This window comes from Neophocaena asiaeorientalis, unplaced genomic scaffold (genome assembly GCF_003031525.2).
Source record: "Neophocaena asiaeorientalis asiaeorientalis breed wild unplaced genomic scaffold, Neophocaena_asiaeorientalis_V1.1 scaffold547, whole genome shotgun sequence".
Lineage (NCBI taxonomy): Eukaryota > Metazoa > Chordata > Mammalia > Artiodactyla > Phocoenidae > Neophocaena > Neophocaena asiaeorientalis.
This window is the reverse complement of record NW_020185330.1, coordinates 1,772,450-1,794,197: the sequence shown is the minus strand read 5'-3', so window position 1 is coordinate 1,794,197 and position 21,748 is coordinate 1,772,450. Positions and strand designations below refer to the sequence as shown.

Sequence of the window (21,748 nt, the reverse complement as noted above, 5' to 3'; positions counted from 1 at the left end):
CTCTTTATTGAATGCCTGTGCCAGGCATGATACTAGATGTTTTATATTCGTACCATATTTCTAAACCTCACCTCAGCCCTGTAAGGTTGATGGATTATCCCCACTTTACAGATGAGGACACTAGAATTTAGAGGACTGAGGGCAGTCGCTGTCCATGACCACACACTTAGTAACAGAATCAGGATTCACACTGGGATACTTGGGGCTCTCAAGCCTGGCATGTCATGCTGCCCCTAGCCTTGGACTACATGACTATCATTTAAAATAAACAGAATGTTTTACTAGGAAGTCATCTGTGTTAGGGTCGCTGGGTTTGTTGTATCGATTTCAGTTACATCATAGAACCTTGTATTTCTGAAATATTCAAACATGAAACCTAAAGGTTAAATATCTAAAGCAGATATTAAACACAGGAAGTAGGTTTTCTCCCAGGACTTTAAGAGAGACATTCTCATTAACTGAATCACCAGAGACCATTTGGGAACCTAATGACCTAAGCCCCCTTGCATTCAGTCTTCCTTTTCAGAACAAGAAAACTAAAAAGGAGGAGGGGAGGGGCTAGTACACTTTAGTTATGCTTTTGGACTTAAAGGCATTATTAGTTTAGGATTAAAAACATATTTGAGGACCAGCAAGTATTTTGTGATAAGGACAGACCTTAAGCACAGTAGCTTCACTTGGACCCAACCATCTGGAGTTTTGCAGGGACTGATCGTTCTCTGTCTTTGTTCTAGGTCACTGTAGAGTTTGCAGATGAAGTACGATTGTCCTTCATTTGTACTGAAGTAGATTGCAAAGTGGTTCATGAATTCATTGGTGGCTACATATTTCTCTCAACACGTGCAAAAGACCAAAATGAGAGTTTAGATGAAGAGATGTTCTACAAACTTACCAGTGGTTGGGTGTGAACAGAAACGCTGTGTAATGAAGCTCCATGGCCATAACAGTTATTTAAGTTTAAAAGCTGTTGTTTGTTATATGCTGCTTAATAAAGTAAGCTTGAAATTTATTATTTTATCATGAAAACATTTTTGCCTTACCAGACCAGTTAATATGTGCACTAACAAGCACGACTATTAATCGCTGTCATGATACAATATATGGACTTGAATATGGCACACGTTCCTTAGGGCCATGAATTGAAAACTGAAGTAGTGGGCAAGTCAGAAACAAAACATCACTGATTCAAGCTAGCCAAACTGTATGTAAGAAACTCAAGCCATCTACTTTAAAGCTATCCAGGGCTTAAACTATATGAAGTCTATTTATCATGTTTAATGCATGTGTTTTAATGTATGTTTAATTTGACCTTGTATTTTTCAAACAGCCTATACTTCTGGTCGCCATTTGTCGTCTGTCTGCTCCCAACCCCACCCCCCAAATAAATCAGGCCTGCAGAAGGTGCCTGATATTTAATACTGTCGTTGTTTGATCTTGAAGGAAAGAGCTGTTAGTCGTCATGCCTGGTTTGTTTTTGTCCTTGAATAAGCATGTGTGTATATTGTCTTGTGTTTTTATTTTTACACCATATTGTATTACAACACTTTTAGTATTCACCAGCATATTCACTGTCTGCCTAAAATATGCAGCCTTTGCATTACAATATGAAGTAAAGGTCTATGAAGTATGCATTTTGTGTAACTAATGTACAAACACAAATTTTATAAGAAAGATTGTACAGTTTTTTAAAAAACTACTCACAACTAGCAAATGGCTTGGATGTTGCATCTTTGCAATTAATTAAATGCTCTTTAAAATATAATTAATGTGCAGTTTTAATATCTGCTAACTTAAGGATGACTTCATCATAGTCATGATTTGCCACAGTGTCCTTAACCCGAATGCCTGGACTGGCTGTGTTCTAGTCTGTTGCGCTGTTACAATCCGCATTGGTGCTAGTCAGAAAATTCCTAGCTCACGTAGCCCAAAAGGGTGCCAGGGAGGGGGTAGATTACCAGTATTGTTCAATAACCATGGTTTAAAGACTGTATAAATGCATTTTATTTTAAATAAAAGCAAAATCTTTTATTTAATGTTTCTTTTGTACTTCTTGTTTTTACTGTTTACATGGCGTTAACTTTGTAGAAATGATCTTTTGCCTTTTGGAAGTGCTCTACCTGCAGCTTGTGAGAACAGCTTGCTTAGTATTCTGTAGTGTCACCAGACAGACATACTTAATCTCTAAGATGGAGTCTTCCACTTAAAAAATAGAAACCCCTCATTTTTCCTACTACTTAGGAATGAACTGTAAAATATTTATATGTTTGTTAGACATGTAGCTATAAACAGAAATATGACAGATGAACCGCACTGTTGACTTGGGCAGAACTGGTTTTAAACAGCAAAATGACTCAGTTTCAAAAACTACAATTTTTATGAATTGACTCCGTATTGTTACTGCTATCCCATCATCATTCAGACTCAGAACTTCAGTTCTGAACTTTTCTCCTTTACCCCGTGCAGTTAATCAGGCCAAGCCCTGTTGATATTTCCCTCATGCAGCCCAGTGTCTTTCATTTGTCATTGCTCTCACCATCCCCTGAATTCAGGTCTTTGGTCTGTGTCACATTCTCCATGGCTTTTCTTTGTACTCTGAGGCCAGCTCATAACATAAATTTAAGAGTGCCTTCCCATTAAAAAAAAAAATAATAATAATACGTTCCCTTAAGTACAGATCACCAACTTGTACAGTCTCTTGCTAAAAGCCCTAAAATACATTTAGTCTACGGCGTGCCCGAGTCGTTGATGGTCCCACGGCCTCCCCACAAGGGAGAGAGGAGCCTCTGTGCTGACTTCCCTGCTTCTGGTCGCCCCGCTGCCCTCCCAGTGATTTCAAGATTAATTTAGCCCCAGCACAGCAACAGGTTATGCTCTAATAACTCCTGGTTGCTTACAGCATAAAAGCTAAAAGTCCCCAGTTAAGTGCTCAGAGGTCTTCTGTGGCCTGTTTCCCAGGTCACATTTTTTCACCCTTATCTCCCAACAGTCTTCTGCATACTTCACTCAGACTGGGCGGCTGCAGACACACTTTGCACTTGCCCATCTCCAAGTCATTCCCCACACCTGGGATGTCTTCATCCCCAAACCTTCTAGTCTCCACCTGTACAAATCTCAGCATTCTGTAGCATTTTAGAAAGAGCTCAAGTGTTCTTTCTTCCATGAATACTTCCAAGTTTCCTTGTAGCCAAAAATTTTCTCTTAACTCTGAACTGCCATTGAATTTGGTCCTTTTTGGAACTTAAGAGCAATCATCTTTATTGAGTATATCCTCTTGCCCCTAATAAATGATTACTTCCTTGAGGACTGGATCTGAGCCTCATGGTTTCTACCTAGGATCAATTCACATACATTTGTTTATTGAATATAGTGATGGCCATCTTGGAAATCAAGGAATCATTACAACTTAGAATTTTTCAGCCTCAGCATAGTTTAGTACGGAGGAAACAAACATTTTTGGCACACCAACTGTGCACTAAGGGGCATGCTAAGTGCTTTCACATATGTTATCTAAAGATTTGTGCAATTCAACCTCATTTTACAGGTGAAGCTCAGAGAGGCCAAGTGACCTGTTTGAAGTCACACAGCTATAACTGACAAGTGCCAAGGCAGAGCTAGAAGTGGAACCCTGGTTTCCATCTCCCTGTCCAGTGGTATTAAAAACAAAGCCTTCATGAATCCTGGGGAACCCTAGTGGTGGTGATCTCTCTACAGAGATGATACCAGTCCGTGAAAAGAACACTGGCAGGGTCTGCAGCAACACAAGTTTCTGGTTTCTGCTCAGTGACTCAGCTTTAAGTGGACGTGAAGGCTCAGGGGATGGGAGACTAAGCTCCCTTCTGACTCTCTTAAATCAGGAGGTTAGAGACCAGCTGGAAGCCCCTGATATAGTTAGTCAGTAATCTTCACTTAGTACAAATTATTTTTTACAAAACCTTGAACTTCAAGTCAGGTACCTAGAGACGTGAACTTATTTTTCCCCGGTATTACTGAGGTATAATTGACAAAACTGTAAGATATTTAAAGTGTACATTGTGATTTGCTGTAGGTACACACTATGAAAGGATTCCCACCACCTAGCTAATTAACACATCTATAACCCCAGAGACATGAACTTTGTAGAAGGAAAGCCACTTGGCAGTTGACTTGCTCTTACACAGGACAAAGGGCAACACTGTAGCAGATGGTGCGTATTTCATTTTGTATTCCATAGCTGTTTTTTAATGTTAAAAGTCTTATTAAGGTGCTTTAGTTATCAGTGATGTAGTGGGATCAGACCAACCTAGGTTCCTGACCCTTAATTTATGTAGGAAAAACCACACAGAGGTAACCGTACCTACACTGAATGTAGTAGTTTCTTAGTAAAGTGTTAGGTTGTTTTAAACTCAAAACTTTTTCGATTCTCTAGAATGCATCCTTATCCTGTACCTTTCATAATTCTTTCTACCCCCTATAATTAAGTTTGACAAGGGCTGCTGCTGTTCCTAGACCATCAATCAAAACATGGTAATGTCTTCACCACTTTGATAATTCAGAAAATAAGAACAGGGCTTTCTGAAATCCATCCCTTTGTGACAGAGTATCATCACTGATAATTCCTGAATGCCTCTCCTCCACACATGACCCCGCACAGCTGCCGTCTGTGCTCTGCTTTACTCTAAAAATGCAGACACTGATTCCAAAAAATCCTGCCACCCCCTCCCAAAACATTTTTGTGGCTCCTGTAGCCATTCCCTCTTTTTGCAGCTATATAGTTGCAAAGAAAGGCAGAGGTGAGCTGATTTGCTATCTGGGTGTAGACCTAATGACATGTACAGTACGAAGTTGATCCAGTTCTCATTCCGCTGATAAAGCTCCCGTCATCTCTACACAGTACTATGCAGGAAGAAGGTGTTTACTGAAAGCTCTGTGCTCTTCAACAAATTAACTGTGTCTTCATCTGTGTGAACTGCTTTGGTTTGGCAGCTCAAGAATGGGGGAGGTGACAGAGAGTGACAGGAAATGGGAAATTGTCAAGCTGGGTAAGAGGAATGAAACTCCGAGTGGACGGCAGAGCCATCCAGAACAGGAAACAGGGTAGCAAAGAAGCCTTATCTGGTGACCTTATTTCCCGCTGTGCTGACTCCTCTCTTGCTTTCTCTGCTTTATTTAATAAACAATACAAAGTTTCCCAGGCTGAATGTGTACATTAAAATTCTCTATTTATTCCCTTACTGAACAGTTACCAGAGCGCGCGCACACACACACACACACATACCCCTAGTTGAGTTTCCCTTTTGATATCTGGGCCTGGGCCTGCATATTACGAAAAATTACAAGCACTTAAAATAATTTGAGACCATTATTTCATGAGCTCTAGTTATGGTCTCATGTGACTTCATTGGCCAAGCACTATCTATATTACTGCTCAGGGAAGTAGTCCAAGTTCAATGTTAATTAAATTTGTGATAAAAACAGCACGACCAACCAGACGGGTTTAACATATCTGTATTAATATGGTTTGTAGATATTGGACAATTTTTTAAAAAAACACCTTGAGCATAAATTCTCATCTCAAATCTAAATTTCATGAACTTAATTTTTATGACCAAGTAAAATTCAAGTAAACAACATTTACTCTGATGTTTACTGTTCAGAACATCTAAACCTTGTTTCTATCTTCCTCGTCTAACTGCAAATTCAGTTAGCTCGTAGAAGGAACATTTAGAAAACAGCATTTCTTCTATTCCAGGAGCACAAAGGGCCAAGAATAGCTAAGATGCTCCCAGAGAACAACAGGTGAGGCCTCACCAGACAGCAAGAAGTCGTGTAACACTAGACGGAAAGTGTGGTGTTGGCACAGAGAGAAATACAATAATCGAAGATCCCGAACAGACCCCAGAAGCAAACATGCCCACGTAGGGAAACTTGATTTCCAAAAGCCAGCCTTGCAGACCAGCATGAAACACAAGGACTGCCCACCAAACGGTGCTGGTGTTTATCTTTATGGAAGGAATTTAGACCACTCACCTCATCTATGAATGTAGTAGTCTGAGTCAACTCCAGATGGATTAAATACTTAAATAGGGAAAGAATAAAACTTTTAAAAGATAACGTAAGAGAGCATTTCTGTGACAGTGGGGAAAGAGCTTGTGTATTAATAAGACAAAAAGTACAAACCAGTTCCATCAAAATGAGAACTATAAAGATATTATAAAGTGTAAAACGGCAAATCAAACTGGGAGAGAGATTCGCAACATAATTGACAGAGCGTTACCATCTGGAATGTAAGTACACATGCTCACTGATGAAGCCAAAAGAAAAATGGACAGAAGACTGGAATGGGTACTTCACAAAAGAGGAAGGCTGAATGGCCAGTAAATCTACAGAGAACTGTGCAACTCTACCAGTGTTCTAGAAAATGGAGGAAGAAACAAATTTTAAATACAACTAAAATACAGCTTCACACATGCCACATTGGTAAATGTTTAAAGTCTGACAATATCAAGTATTGGCCAGGATGTGTAATCACTGGAATACTTGTTGGTGGGAATATAAACTGGAACAGAGCCCTGCACAAACACTTTGATATCAAATGGTAAAATTAAAGATGTATCCTATAGGCCAGCAGTTCCCCTCCTAGGTATGTATAGAACCTGGAGAGACTCTTGCACGTGCAATCCAGAAGACACAAACGTGAATATGCACAGCAGAACTACTTATAATAGCAGAAAACCGGAAATCAAGTGTCCATTACGGTAGCACGGATCAAATATAACACAGTCATAAAATGCAGTCAAAATAGTGAATAAATTCCAATGCACAAAACAACATAGATGAATCTCAACCTAATGATGAATCAAAAATCTAGCTTACAGAACACATAGTATGATTCAAGTTTTAAAATGTACAAGATTTTTTTAACATTAAAATTGGAAGTAAGCGAGTCTTGCTCTTGACAGCTGCCACTCTATTCTTCCGATAGACTTTCCTGGATTTGGACTGGATCAGCACATGGGTCTGGCCCATCCTGCCAAGTGAATCACTAATTGGCTGACTGTTGGGCTGCCCTGGTTTACGAATGGAGCTAATGAGCCCAGGGTCAGGGGTTCATTCCCCTTGCGGTCCAGTTGGTTTTGCTCTGTTTCATGTTCACGGGCGGCACCACTATTCTGTGAACAGGCAGGCTTAGTCACATGAAGGACTGGATAAGAAAAGATCTATCAGCTCAATCAGAAAATCAACTTAGGGCTTCCCTGGTGGCGCAGTGGTTAAGAGTCTGCCTGCCGATGCAGGGGACACGGGTTCGTGCCCAGGTCTGGGAGGATCCCACATGCCGCGGAGTGGCTGGGCCCGTGAGCCATGGCCGCTGAGCCTGCACGTCCAGAGCCTGTGCTCCGCAACGGGAGAGGCCGCAGCAGTGAGAGGCCCGCGTACCGCAAAAAAAAAAAGAAAATCAACTTAAAGCTCAAGGCTCGGGGCTTCCCTGGTGGCGCGGTGGTTAAGAATCCGCCTGCCAGTGCACGGGACATGGGTTTGAGCCCTGGTCTGGGAAGATCCCATGTGCCGCGGAGCAGCTAAGCCCGTGCGCCACAACTACTGAGCCCGCACACCTAGAGTCTGTACTCCGCAACAAGAGAAACCACCGCAACGAAGAATAGCCCCTGCTCACCACAACTAGAGAAAGTCCGCGTGCAGCAACAAAGACCCAACACAGACAAAAATAAATAAATAAATAACTTAAAAAAAAAAAGCTCAAGGCTCTGGTCAATATACAAATCACAGCATTGTTACTTATAAGCCTTAGTGAAGATATCAACTCAGATCTTATTAAACCATCCAGGTCATAGCAGAGGAGTCAGGGAACTTACTTGACACCTTCCCTTGCTGCCCACCTTAGTATTAAAGTGTGTCCTTCAGATCCAGCCTTCTACAGATGCTGACTTTATAAGAGAGGAATTCTGAACAAAATGTTGACTCTCAAGAAATTAGGCTTTCATGATTTGAAAGTGCTTTATAAATATATGAACAGAAAGTCAACAGGATAGGAAAGATAGATAAAAGCCACTGCTTACATGGCAGAGCAATCTTGAAAATAGCTGGAATCTATTTTGATTTGTTTGTTTTAAAAATGTCCCCATTCATACAGAAGGTACCAGAATAAGGAGTGATGCAAGTAAGTAAAACTGTCAGAAGGTTAAAAATAATGGATTAGTAAGACTAGCTCAGCATGGCTTCAGTGAGAATGGAAAAAGACACATAGAATCATGGACTAAACAAGATACATATCAAGTGTTCTTACAAGGGTATATTTTGAAAAGCCATCATTTGTACCAGGGGGTGATGATACCAGTTGTTCTGTACAGAAGATGAGGAAAAAGAAGTTTCAAAAGTAGCTTTAATAGGGAAGAAACTTACTTAACAAGAGCAAAGGACAGACAGCAAATAGACTGTTTTGAGGTCATCTTTGTCACTCAGGTTTGACTTTTATTTCTAAATGTTATACTCAAGAAATAACTTTGTATAATCAGCCTATATGTCTTTACAGAAGGTCTGGAAATGCTTCAGTTTCAAAAGAGGCCTGGATGTCTTGTCCTAAATAGGTTATGCTTCTTTCTGATTGGGTTTTAGTCTCATTTCAGTGCTCCAAGTACTTGCCATATGGCAGTAGTTTAGAAACTTCCTTTTGCTTTCTCATAAATTTTGTTGAAAGCAACCACATAATGAAGAGTAAATGCCTTCTACTTATCCTTAGCAGGAAGCCAGAACTGAGTTCCTTGCAACGCCCTGTCCAGACCTGGCTGTACTGTAGATGGAAGCCTATACTGTGACCTTGACTCCTTTCACATGCCCAGAATTCCTCCTATGAAGATCTTTAAAGAGGGGAACTGAACAGATGTTTCCTTTCATCTTCACTGGTTAAGACAAATCTGTGGAATGTAGAAATTCTAGAGGGTTTTTGTCTTTTGATTTTTGTTTTTTAGGCAGACAAAAGGAATTTAAAATATTTCCTCTAGTCCCAAGAACTGTTTGAGATCAAATTATGTTGATTTCTAAGCAAAAATGATTCTTAAACCTATGAGATTTGATTATAAACCTTGCCCTTGATTTATATTCTGAGAAACTGCACTAAGAAGCTGTGCTTCATAAAAGCCTGGGGCACAGTCTTTTGCAATCTGTTAGGCAACTATTTAAAGGGGGGTTGCTGGTGGTGTAATACCTAATTGAGTTCTGTCTCTAAGTAAGAGGTCACAAATCACTGGAGGCCAGTCAGCTCATTTTGTTCCAACACATCTATAAATTCAGATGAGTTCCTCGGTGACGCAGGTAAAGCTGCCTGGTTGACTATTCTTTTGGGAAAGGGAGAAACTTTTCTTGATCATCTGAAAACCAAAGTAGGTGCCTGAAGCTAAAGTTGGAGAAGTAGAAGGCAAGGAGCTATTAATCTTTTTTTAAAAATCTAAAATTTTGAACACTCAGGAGGAAGACAGTACTATATTAAGTGATGTAGGACCCAGAGATGAAAAGACTCTAGTAATCGTGGAAGACAGTACAGGAGAAGTTTGGTACATGTCACATGGCTGTTTATGACTAACTGCCAAGCCAGTGATGGAGGTGATAAGTGCTCACGAGGCAGAGAGGGCCGCGGGCCAGAGCAGCCCAGGAGCACCGCCTGACCACGGGGACACCAGAGCGGCGAGGCCTGGAAGGACACGGAGAGAAGTGTGTGTGTGTGTGTGTGTGTGTGTGTGTGTTGGGGGTGTCTGAAGGCAGGAGGGTGAGAAGCAAGGGTCCAGGTTACTGAGAAAATCCCTATCCTGACATGAGGAAATGGTAGGTGCTCAATAAATATTTGTGAAAACGTAAAAGAGGGATTTAAAAAAACCCAGCTAATTAAAATACTCAGAAATCGTGTGGAGTAATGTGATATGTGTTTGAGTTATTCAAACGAAGCTAAATTTAGCCAATTATTTCAGAAGTACAGTTGGGGAAACCAGAATGTGAGGGAGACAAGCCCTTCAAAATCATCCTGAAGAAACGTGGAAAATAATACACACACGTAAAGCAGCGGCTATAACCTTAATTAGTATAAATGCCTCTATTTTTAAAAAGCGGAGGAAAAAAGATGAAAAAGCAACAACAAAAGAGGTTTTATAAAAATGCAAGATAAAGGGGCATAACACACTGAAGTTTCCAAAACAAGATGTCCTGGAGAAGACTCCTGGGAAGGCCAAATTCCATTTGAAAAGACGCTCCTTACATTTCAGGATAAGGAGGGAGATGGCGGAAACAGATCAGAGCGCGTGAGCATCCTCAGGGGCCGAGGGAAGGAGGGAATCACAGGCCGGCGCCCAGAGCCCAAGCGTGGGAACCTCTCTGCTACACGTGAGGGTGTGTGGAGAACTTTGACCCTGAGCAGATGGGCTGAAAGCTGCTTTTCTACAACGAAATATGTGTGGTACTCAGAGAAACTAATGTGAAGTGGAAAGAGTGTCACCACAAATCAGTCTTCAAAGCCAGCTCTGTCTGGCAAATTCCATTTAGGTCCTTTAAAGAAAATGACACCAAAACCCAACAGTATGTAAAGCAAGAAAGAGAGACCAACAGAGCCCTTCTCATCCGACAGGACGTGCACCCATGAATCTTGGAGACACCTTCCCTGACAACCCTTCCTGTGTCCCCATGAGATCATCCTTATTTACTGAGTGTGTCCCAGCCTTAGAGCCAAGGGCCGTGCTCGGCCTCGCCTCCCCAGCGCCTGACGGCCGGGATGAACAAGGTGCTCAAAATGTTTTCCCTGAATGAATGAGGTTATGAATTCTAGCTATAAAGCAAAAGATTTCCTATAACAATGTGAAGGCTTGGAGTTAGAAGCTGCTAACAAAAGACGCTGAATCAAGTGTTCTCCAGGCCTGAGAGTGAATACGGTTATATACTTCGTTTTTTATCAGCCAGCTGGGGATTATTTATTTTGCTATTTTTAGGTCCCAACATCTTAGCCTTCTCTCCCTACCACTAGCTGTTTTGAAGTTACAAAACGGTCAATTTAAATACTGGCCCAAGCAAAACATCCCAGAGACAGGTGCTACCAAAAGAAAAGGAAAAAAAAAGTTCAAATTCGAAAAGCGAACAAATAAGAAAAAAAGATTTTGGGATTGTCTACGTCATCGTTTCATGTTAGGAATTTGAAGACAACCTCATGGAGATAAAGTTTAGGTGTTAATTTCCAAGTTCACTGCAAGGGCAGGAGCGCTTTTCTAATTTCTTCTCAGCCAAACCTTCCCCAGTGGGATCCCATCATATCGATTCCGCAAATATCAGAAACAGTCACACTCAAATTACACAGAAAAGGATTTTTTCAAAGCCAGGTAAAAATAAATTTTTAAAGTGATCTCTGCCACATCTTCCCTCCGCTAATCGTAATAGCTAACATTTATTGAGCAAGGACTTGGCAAAGCACTTTACACATATTTCGTCTCATTTAAACCTCACAAAGCCCTATGACAGACCTGAACTATGGAGAAATCAAGTTTTCTCAAAGCCATGGAGCTAGTAAATGGTTCCAAAGCTTGTAATCTTCAACCACTGTCCTCCCCCATTAATATGGATAATTGAACGTTGCCCAGAAAAGTATGGCAACCAGAGCAACCCATGATCCATACATCAATTCACTTTTTAATTTCATACACACTTTCAAAACTTTTTATTATGGAAAAATTCAAACACATATAACAAGAACCGTATAATGAACCTCCACGTATCCCTCACACACAATTACCAATATCCTGACATTTTTTTTTTTTTGCGGTACGCGGGCCTCTCACTGTTGTGGCCTCTCCCGTTGCGGAGCACAGGCTCCGGACGCGCAGGCTCAGCGGCCATGGCTCACGAGCCCAGCCGCTCCGCGGCATGTGGGATCTTCCCGGACCAGGGCATGAACCCGTGTCCCCTGCATCGGCAGGCGGACTCTCAACCACTGCGCCACCACGGAAGCCCTATCCTGACATTCTTGCATCACCTTTATGTCTTCCTACTCCTCACTCAGTTATTATGTTTTTGCAGCTTTTTTGAGGTAAAAATTACATCCACTGACATGCACCAATCTCAGCTGTACAACTTGACAAATGGATACACAGCTGTAATCCACACTCCTCATTCGATTCAGAACATTCCGTCTCCCCAGAAAGTGCCTCTATGTCTTCCCAGTTCCTCCCCACACTCAGAGGCAACCACTGCTTTGTTGTTGTTTTTCCCACCTTAGTTTGCCTCTTCTAGAATTTCTATAAATGGAATCACACAGCATGTCCTTGTGTCTGGCTTCCTTTGCTCCGTGTGTTTCTGAGATTTATCCAATGTTGTTGGATGTATCAGTAGTTCATTCTTTGTATGAATACACCACAATTTGTCTATCTGTTCTCCTACTGAGGCACATGTGGGATGTTTCCATTCTCAAGCTATTATGAATAAGGCTCCTGTGAACATTCTTGTACAAGCCTTTTTGTGAACATGTGTTTCATTTCTCTCTGGGAGTGGAATTTCCAAGTCAAAGCGTAGTGTGTTTGATTTTTATCTGAAACTGCTAAACCTTTTCCCAAAGTGGATATACTCTTTTATATTTCTACGAGCATTGCACAGGAGTTGCTTACAGCCTCACCAACATTTGATGTTGTCAGTCTTCTTAATTTTAGCCATTTTAATGGGTGTGTAGTCCTAGTTCATTGTGGTTTGAATCTGCATTTCTCTGATGACTAATTATGTTGAGCATCTTTCCATGTGTTTGCTGACCATTCATGTATCTTCCTTTGTGAAGTGTGGGTTTAAGATTTCTGTCCATCGTTTAAAAGGTGGGCTTTCGCTTCATGACAGGAAGGACTGAAATGTCTCATGGATGCCTGGTCCTTCCCTGATGTCCTCACGGCCACCGGGTGGGGGCAGAGATGGTGTGTGTGTGTGTGTGTGTGTGTGTGTGTGTGTGTGTGTGTCCCAGGAGGCTAACCATGCAGGCTGGTCCTGCTCCTTCCTTCCTCTTCCCCCTATGTCCCGTCTCCCTGCATTCCCCCATGTCTCCCTTCTACCCTCTGGTGTTTGGGGTGCCTTCTCTAGGCTTCCTTTTCAAGCGGAAACTGAGAGAGGGATTGGAGTGAGTGAGTCTGAGATTTCAGCAGTATTTGCAATGGTTCACAATTCAATAAATGTTGATGAGGTTAAAAGAAGAAGTGGGTTGTCTTTATTATTGAATTGTGGAGTTCCTTATATCTTCTGGATACAACTCCTTTATTAGATATACATTTGCCACTGTCTTCTTCCAGGCCATGGATTGCTTATTTTCTTAATAGTGTTTCTAATAAACAAATACTTAATTTGGAAGAAATCTGATTTATAAATTTTTTCTTTGATGGTTATTGCTTTCTGAGTCCTGTCTGAATAGTTGCCTACCCCCACTTCATGAATGCTTTCTCTTATGTTCTCTTTCTAGTGCTTTATAGTTTTAGCTTTTATATTTATGTCTAGGATCCATCTTAAGTTTTGTATATGCTGTGAGGTACTGGTTGAGGTTCATTTTTATACATGCGGTTGTCCAGTTATTCCTGCACCATTTGTTGAAAACACTATTGTTTCCTGGATTGAATTACCTTGACCCTTTGACAAAAATCAGCTGACCACGTAAGTGAGGATCTATTTCTGGGCTTTCTGTTATGTCCTTACTCCATACTTTCCTCTTTATTTCCTAGCTTTATTCTTCTTAAAGACTGTTTTGACAAGTCTAGGTCCTTTGCATTTCCATATAGATTTTACAATTATCTTGTTAATTTCTAACACATTCAAAAGCCTACTGAGATTACATTGAATCTTTACACTACTTTGGAGAGAACTGACATTTTAACAATATTGAGTCTTCCAATGAATATGGTATCTCTTTCCATTTATTGGAATCTTTTTTTTTTTTCTTTTGGCAAGACTGAGTCTCTATTTACCAGACAGAAACAAAGCTATTTTTTTTTAAAGCAGCTTAATTGAGACATAACTGATACACAAAAAACCCTGCACATATTTAATGTTGCAATTTGATGAGTTTGGACATATGCATACACCCATGATACCACACTGGAATCTTTATTTTTATTTTAAAAAATATTTATCTATCTATTTATTTATTTTTGGCTGCGTTGGGTCTTTGTTGTTGTGTGTGGGCTTTGTCTAGTTGTGACAAGCGAGGGCTACTCTTCAATGCAGTGCGTGGGCTCCTCATTGCAGTGGCTTCTCTTGTTGCGGAGCACGGGCTCCAGGCATGCGGGCTTCCGTAGTTGTGGCACATGGGCTCCGTAGTTGTGGCTCGTGGGCTCTAGAGCACAGGCTCAGTAGTTGTGGCACATGGGCTCCGTAGTTGTGGCTCGTGGGCTCTAGAGCACAGGCTCAGTAGTTGTGGCACACGGGCTTAGTTGTTCCGCGGCATGTGGGATCTTCCCAGACCAGGGCTCGAACCCGTGTCCCCTGCATTGGCAGGCGGGGTCTTTACCACTGTGCCACCAGGGAAGTCCCCACACTGGAATCGTTAAAAGAAAAAATTATCAGAAAAATCTTATTCCAAGGTTAAAGGTGCTTTCTATTCTACCCTATTCAAAAGCTTTCTAGGGGCTTCCCTGGTGGCGCAGTGGTTAAGAGTCCGCCTGCCGATGCAGGGGACACAGGTTCGTGTCCCGGCCCTGGAAGATCCCACATGCCGCGGAGCAGCTGGGCCCGTGAGCCATGGCCGCTGAGCCTGTGCGTCTGGAGCCTGTGCTCCGCAACGGGAGAAGCCACAACAGTGAGAGGCTCGCGTACCGCAAAACAAAACAAAACAACTTTCTAGCTATTTTAGTCAGAGATTACCTCAAATAATAGTAATAATTCCAAATAGGAAAAAAACGTGTTCCCCAAAATGTAAATAAAGGACATATATAAGAGCTAATCAAGCAAGATATCTACTACTGTGTTAAAATATATTTTTGTTTGGCGTATATATATATTTGCAGCTAAGGGGATGGTCACATAGTCTACCTGAAAGTAGGGGAAATTAGTCACACAATTTGAGGGCCTGAACTGTTGGACAACATGAGTGGGGAAAAAAAAAAGAAATGGATGGAAAGATAATGGAAAGTGGAAGCCCCAGCTTCCTAATGATAGCATAAGATAGCCTCTCTTGTTAACTTAACGGTCAAGTGTGATTGTTAAAGAGAAAAAGCATTGGCTGGAGTGCTTTGTGATATCCTGCACTCTAGTGTCACAAGTCAACTCTCTTGTAACAGTACAAAGATCAAGAAGTGAGAGATAAGTAGTTCTGTAATAGAAAAGGGAAAACCCTTAGTTCCCTGCTAAGGGTGTGACCTTTGTGATACTTTTCTATGGGACTAACTCCCAGCAATGGTCAAGTCTTATGTGGCCAAATTAATTAGATCAATGAGGCATTAGTGAAATTTTGAATGTGATCTAGATACATCTTTCCCTTTGTGAATAAAAGATGCTTTAAAGATAACAGAACCAAATTGTAAAACTACTTTTCTCTACTGTGTAGCAGGGATGATTTTGGCTAGAAACAGGAGCTTACAGGACAAACTGTGGATCTTTAATAATTTACAAATCATCCTAATTCTCGAAATGTACGAATGGAACTTTTAAAATACCCAGTGGGCTTCCCTGGTGGCGCAGTGGTTGAGAATCTGCCTGCCAATGCAGGGGACACGGGTTCGAGCCCTGGTCTGGGAAGATCCCCCACGCTGCGGAGCAACTAGGCCCGTGAGCCACAACTACTGAGCCTGCGCGTCTGAAGCCTGTGCTCCGCAACAAGAGGGGCCGCAACAGTGAGAGGCCTGCGCACCGCGATGAAGAGTGGCCCCCCGCTCGCTGCAACTGGAAAAGCTCTCGCACAGAAACGAAGACCCAACACAGCCAAAAATAAATAAATAAATAAATTTATTTTTAAAAATAAATAAATTAATTAATTAAATAAAATACCCAGTACTCACCAGAGGTACACCAGCATCAACAATATAGTCTACATTTTAAATATCTGTTATGTAAATATGTGCAATCAACTCAAATTAGAATCATTACAAAATGAGGACAAATCCCCGAGAGGGGTGTGTGTGTGTGTGTGTGTGTGTGTTGGAGGTGGAGACGAGGGTCACAGACACATTAGCTGTCTGAGAGCTCCCACTCCCCCAGCACTGCGCTCTTTTCATTTTTCCCTTAAAAGAAGGATTAGACAGACAATACCTAAAAGAAATGTGTCCAGGCCTAGAGAAATATGGGCTACTGCCTTAAAATAACGACGAAGGAGCTGGGCCTTGGCTCTGCACATCTCTGGGGTACTCACGCTCACTCCCACAGCCCCTCCCTGGCACAGCTGTGGAGTATGCAAAATTTATCTTTAGATTCTCCTACTTCCCTGTCTGGGCCATGGTCCTCTCTGTGGGTCCATCCACAGTGCTCGATGCCTCATTTGTCTGGGGTAGCACCACACCTGGGCCTGCCCTTCTTGAAATGTTGCCTTGTCCTTAAAATAGTGTTTCTCCCTCTCCTACTTCTCCCCAACCCTCTAATCAAGTTAAAGTGAAAATTGCCTTCTTCTCAGTCATCAACTGGGAGGCAAGGAATGTAAATGAATTCACACTTGCATGTGAGTGACTAATATTTTTTATTCCTCCCATGTGCACTGGCATTCCAGAAGTTTGTTAATATGTTCCATAGGAGGAGAGCTCAATCTGTAGGACACCCAACAGAGAAAATGTGGAGCAGTCCGGATTCCCCAAACCATCCAAGTACCATCAGACTGACAAAGTTTTGTCATCCCTAATAGAGGTAAAGTCACTACCCACACTGACTCTCGAGCAAAGGGCTGGTAAAGAAATGTGGCAGATGGATAGATTTTGAAAACCTATCAATAAGTGAAATGTAAATCTAAAAGATGAAATGTAATTCTAACAGTTTCCTCTTCTCAATGTAAAATAAAAGTGAATGATCAACGAGGGTGCCAAGACCATTCAATGGGGAAAGGACAGTCTTTTCAACAAATGGTGCTTGCAAACTGAATAACCACATGCAAAAGAATGAAACTAGACCCACGCCTTACACCATACATAAAAATTAACTCTAAATGGGTCAAAGACCTAAATGTGAGAGCTAAAAACTATAAAACTCTTAGAAGAAAACATAGGAGAAAAGCTTCATGACACTGGATTTGGCAATGAATTCTTAGGTATGACACCAAAACACAGACCACAAAAGAAAAATAAATAAATTGGACCTTGTCAAAATTCAAAACTTGTCTGTATCAAAGGACACTATTAACAGAATGAAAAGGCAGTCTACAGAATGGGAGAAAATATTTACAAATCATATATCTGATAAGCGATTAATATCCAGAATAAGGAACTCTTAACAACTCAACAACAAAAAAGCAAATGATCCAATTTAAAAATAGGCAAAGGATTTGAATACACATTTGTCCAAAGAAGATATACAAATGGCCACAGTCACATGAAAAGATGCTCTATATCATCAATTATGAGGGAAATGCAAATCAAAGCCACAGTGAAATACCACTTCATACCCGTTAGGAAGGCTACTATAAAAGAAAACAGAAGATAAATGTTGGCGAGGATATGGAGAATTCGGAATTCTTGTGCATTGCTGTCGGGAATGTAAAATGGTATAGCCACTGTGGAAAACAGTATGATGGTTCCTCAAAAAATTAAAAATGGAATTACCAAATGATCTAGTATATACCCAAAGGAATTGAAAGCAGGGACTCAAACAGATATTTGTACACCCATGCTCATAGCAGCATTATTCACAGCAGCCAAAAGGTGGAAGCAACCCAAGTGTCCATTGACAGATAAATGGATAAACAAAATGTGGTATATACATACAATGGAATATTATTCAGCCTTAAAAAGGAAGGGAATTCTGACATATGCTACAACACGGAGGAAACTTGAAGACATTATGCTAAGTGAAATAAGAAATAAGCTAGTCACAAAAGGACAAATATTGTACGATTTCACTTACATGAGGTACCTAGAGGCACTCACAGAGGACAGAAACTCATAGACACAAAAAGTAGAACAATGTTTGCCCAGGACTAAGGGGAGGGAGGGGACAGCGAATTAGTGTTTAATGGGGATAGAGTTTCAGTTTGGGATAATGGAAAACTTCTGGAAATGGATAGCGATGAATGTGAACATACTTTAATGCCAGTGACTTGTACACTCAAAAAGGGTTAAAATGGTAAATTTTATTCTATGTCTATTTTACCCCAACTTTAAAAAGCTGAATAAACTGTACTTGACAAGGTCAAGTTTATAATCTAAAATTGTGTTTCCAGGGCTCCCCGGGTGGCGCAGTAGCTAAGAATCTGCCTGCCAATGCAGGGGACATGGGTTCGAGCCCTGGTCTGGGAAGATCCCACATGCTGTGGAGCAGCTAAGCCCGCGAGCCACAACTACTGGGCCTGCGCTCTACAGCCCACGAGCCACAACTACTGAGACCGTGTGCCACAATTACTGAAGCCCACATGCCTAGAACCCATGCTCCGCAACAAGAGAAGCCACTGCAATGAGAAGCCCATGCACCTCCACGAAGAGTAGCCCCGCTCGCCACAACTAGAGAAAGCCTGCGCGCAGCAATGAAGACCCAACGCAGCCAAAAATAAAAATAAATAAATAAAAAATTAAAATAAATAAAATTGTGTTTCCAGTATTTTTAATACATAAAACTAATAAAAGGTGATCTGATTCTTCCATTTTGACTCTGGAACAGAGCACAATAAAAACTTCCAAGTCTCCCTGGACCCAGTTTAACAGTAGATTGCTTGGCTGGACTGGGTGGGGATGGGGCATAGGGGGCAGCAGCCTGGAAGCTCTGTCTGGCCCTGAGAACCATCATCCCAACTGGTGACCCTGCTGGCCCAGAAGGGAAGTCCTGGGCAGAGCAACCCTGTGTGTATTACCTGCCAAGCACAAGTCTGAGAAGGGCCTTTCCCCTCTCAGGTCAACTGCACCAGGGCCCCTCCTCCCCTCTCTGCAGTAGAAACCCTGATTCAGTACACATCACAAAGATACTCTCCTTGACCAAACTTGAGTCAGACCCCGGTCTACCAGGCCTCGACCTCGGCCCTCATCCTTGCTGGGATCAAGTTCCTCATCCCTCACATTTGACGTATGTGTCCTTGACCTGCCTTCAGCAAGAATCCTGTTAGGTAGTTTTAGCAAATCTCCCTACCCTTGATCCTCTTAGTAGTTTTCCATCCACTGACCCCGCTCCCTCTGCTGTTTGGCGGTAATCCCCGGCTGTCTATTGTGTTTGGAGTTGAGCCTCTTCTCTCTCCCCTACTGCAATGCTCTGACTTACAAGAGTCCTGGAAAAGTTTTCCTTACTGATTTAACAAGTATCAGAATAATTTTTTCTTTAACACATATCAGCAGGAATCTTGGAAGTTTAAAAACATTTTAGCATTTCAAAAGCAATAATCCCATGGGGGTCACAGTTACTGGCAAAGTAACCAATAATTTATTCAATCATCTAATTGTGTTCTGGTAAATAAAACACAACAGTGGTTGAGCCCAGAGGTTCATAATCTTCTAAAAGCGAGGAAAATTTAATGCTCACATCTGAGCTCTCTTGGGAGAATGGAAAAAAAATTATTCATGGTGATTTAAAAAGCAGTGCCTAGGGCTTGAAATACAGTTGCAGGCACTCCAAAGTCTGGACCCATTTACTATGTCCACCAGTCCACCTCAGCCCTTGCTGCTCCTGTGAAATGGGCATCAGTAACCCCCTTTCCCTCCCACTCCGTAGGATCCTTAGACCCAGGCCTTGGTTTCTCAGGGTGGTGGCATTAGGCAGAGTTGGCAGTGTCGTCTGGGAAACAGCTGACGCTGTAGGCAACGCGGCATGCTGGTGCGACGCAAGCCAGTCTGCTTAGAGAGAAAACGCCCAGGACGCTGGAGCGTGTCTGTCTGCATGACTCACTGGAGGAGCTGTCTCTCTGGGAGGGAGTAGGGAGCAGCCTCCCTGTATTCCATTTAGGTACATTAAGGGGTAGAAAACCACTTGAAGAAGCTGGAAGGCAAAGGCCAGAACTCATCCCTGGGCACAGGACTGCTTCTTCATTGAGCCAAATGGGTACAGACCCATTCAGAGCAAAACAATTTATTCCCTTTACATGATGAGAAAGCAGTGTCTTTGTCCTTTGTCAAGGTGTCCCAGGGAAGTGTGGGTGGCTCTCACAAACAGAAAATAACTACCTTTCATTTGCATCACACCTAACCTCCCGGTAAATAATGGAAAATGTTGTAGAAATGCATCTGGAAACATTTGCTTCATCAGAGATGCTTTATACTTAGTATGGGAAGATCTTCCTTAGGCCCAAGGCCATTCTGGTTTCCAGAGCAAGGGGTGTTGACTAAATTAGGTAACTGAGCCATCTGTCTTAAACTTTATTACTAACTTCCTGACCTTGGTTATAGGTCCCACAATTAGCTGGTCTCTCAATGAGAATGGTATTCAGTTTTTTTTTTAATGGCCATCATCTTATTTATCAAGTTCTATAAATAAAACAAACAAAAAAGCTTTCTTCACAAAAGTAATATCTACTCTGAGGGGGATTTCTGACTGATAGTCAGCTAGCTGTTAACCACCTAAAACATGCACGACCCTCTCCACTCTGCCCCACTCCCCCCATCAAATTCTAATTTAATATTTTTCCTGTTTAAAAACAATAGTTTTCACTGGTCATAAGAATATATCTTTAAATTCTCTATTTTAAAATATCTAATAATTCGGAAGTTTACTCACTTGTGTTTCTACTCTACTGAACAATGACATTTTTCTAAAGTATGACAAGAACTGTCTCTATACCCATCTGCAGCAAAAACCATGCCAAGACAGCGAGTCAACCAGAGTGAGGATGCTACACGATGTACTATATGACTTCCAGTTTTGGAGCAGAAGGTAGCATGAGAGTGATTTTAACTATATGACATTGCATAAAAATGTATTTCAAAACCAAGAACTCTTTTTTTCTCAGTCATCTATGTTAAATCACGTGATTCTTTATTCACAATTAACTGTTTAATGTTATCTGTCTTTATACATCTAATGGGTTTTTTCCCATCGAATAATATTTTCAGATGAATAGTAATTTAATCAAATGTTCCCCTCTGTTTAAAAAGAAAGAAAGAAAGAAGCCAGAGCTTGTTATGGGCTAAAGCTAGCTTAATTATATTAGTTTGTTTATAAAATATATTAAATAAAGCTGAAGGGAGTATATTTTGGAAAAGCCTATTCCCGGTGACTTCAATGTTTTCTCATTAATTTTTTTTTTTAATCTCAAGCCCTTAGTTTTCTCTTATGAATTAATTAACTGAAAACCAGATCTGGTTCTAATTTCCAAACCGAGATCTAATTGACAATAAGCTTTTAGTCATAGGACTTCAGGCACAAAGTCTGCCTTACCCACTGACTGCGCCCAGGGCAGAGGAAAACCTAGGTTAGGAAAGTGTAATAGAGAGCAATGGGACATCAAGTGATTTAGTCAGGCATTACTAGGGTATGTGTTTCATATCCAGAATTCTGTGTGATCCTTATGAACTCCTAAGAGGAAAATTACATCTTAAATTCATTTATCTCTGACTCTGAGTTTTGCTAAAACTAGCATTAGCTAAACAATGAATTTCCTTGGAAATTTTGCATCAAAATTGATGGCTCCTATGTCATATGAGACAAAGAAAGG

The 21,748-nt window shown here is 41.3% G+C and overlaps 1 protein-coding gene across 1 annotated transcript in view; it reads left to right on the top strand.

The window, feature by feature from the left end:
- Positions 1-2,033, top strand: part of FERMT2 (FERM domain containing kindlin 2) — a 71,103-nt gene extending 69,070 nt beyond the window's left edge. The window contains exon 14 of the mRNA XM_024734794.1: positions 735-2,033. Coding sequence (XP_024590562.1) covers positions 735-908 — 174 coding nt within the window. The 3' untranslated portion in view covers positions 909-2,033. The remainder of the gene's footprint in view (positions 1-734) is intronic.
- Positions 2,034-21,748: the final 19,715 nt, after the last annotated feature.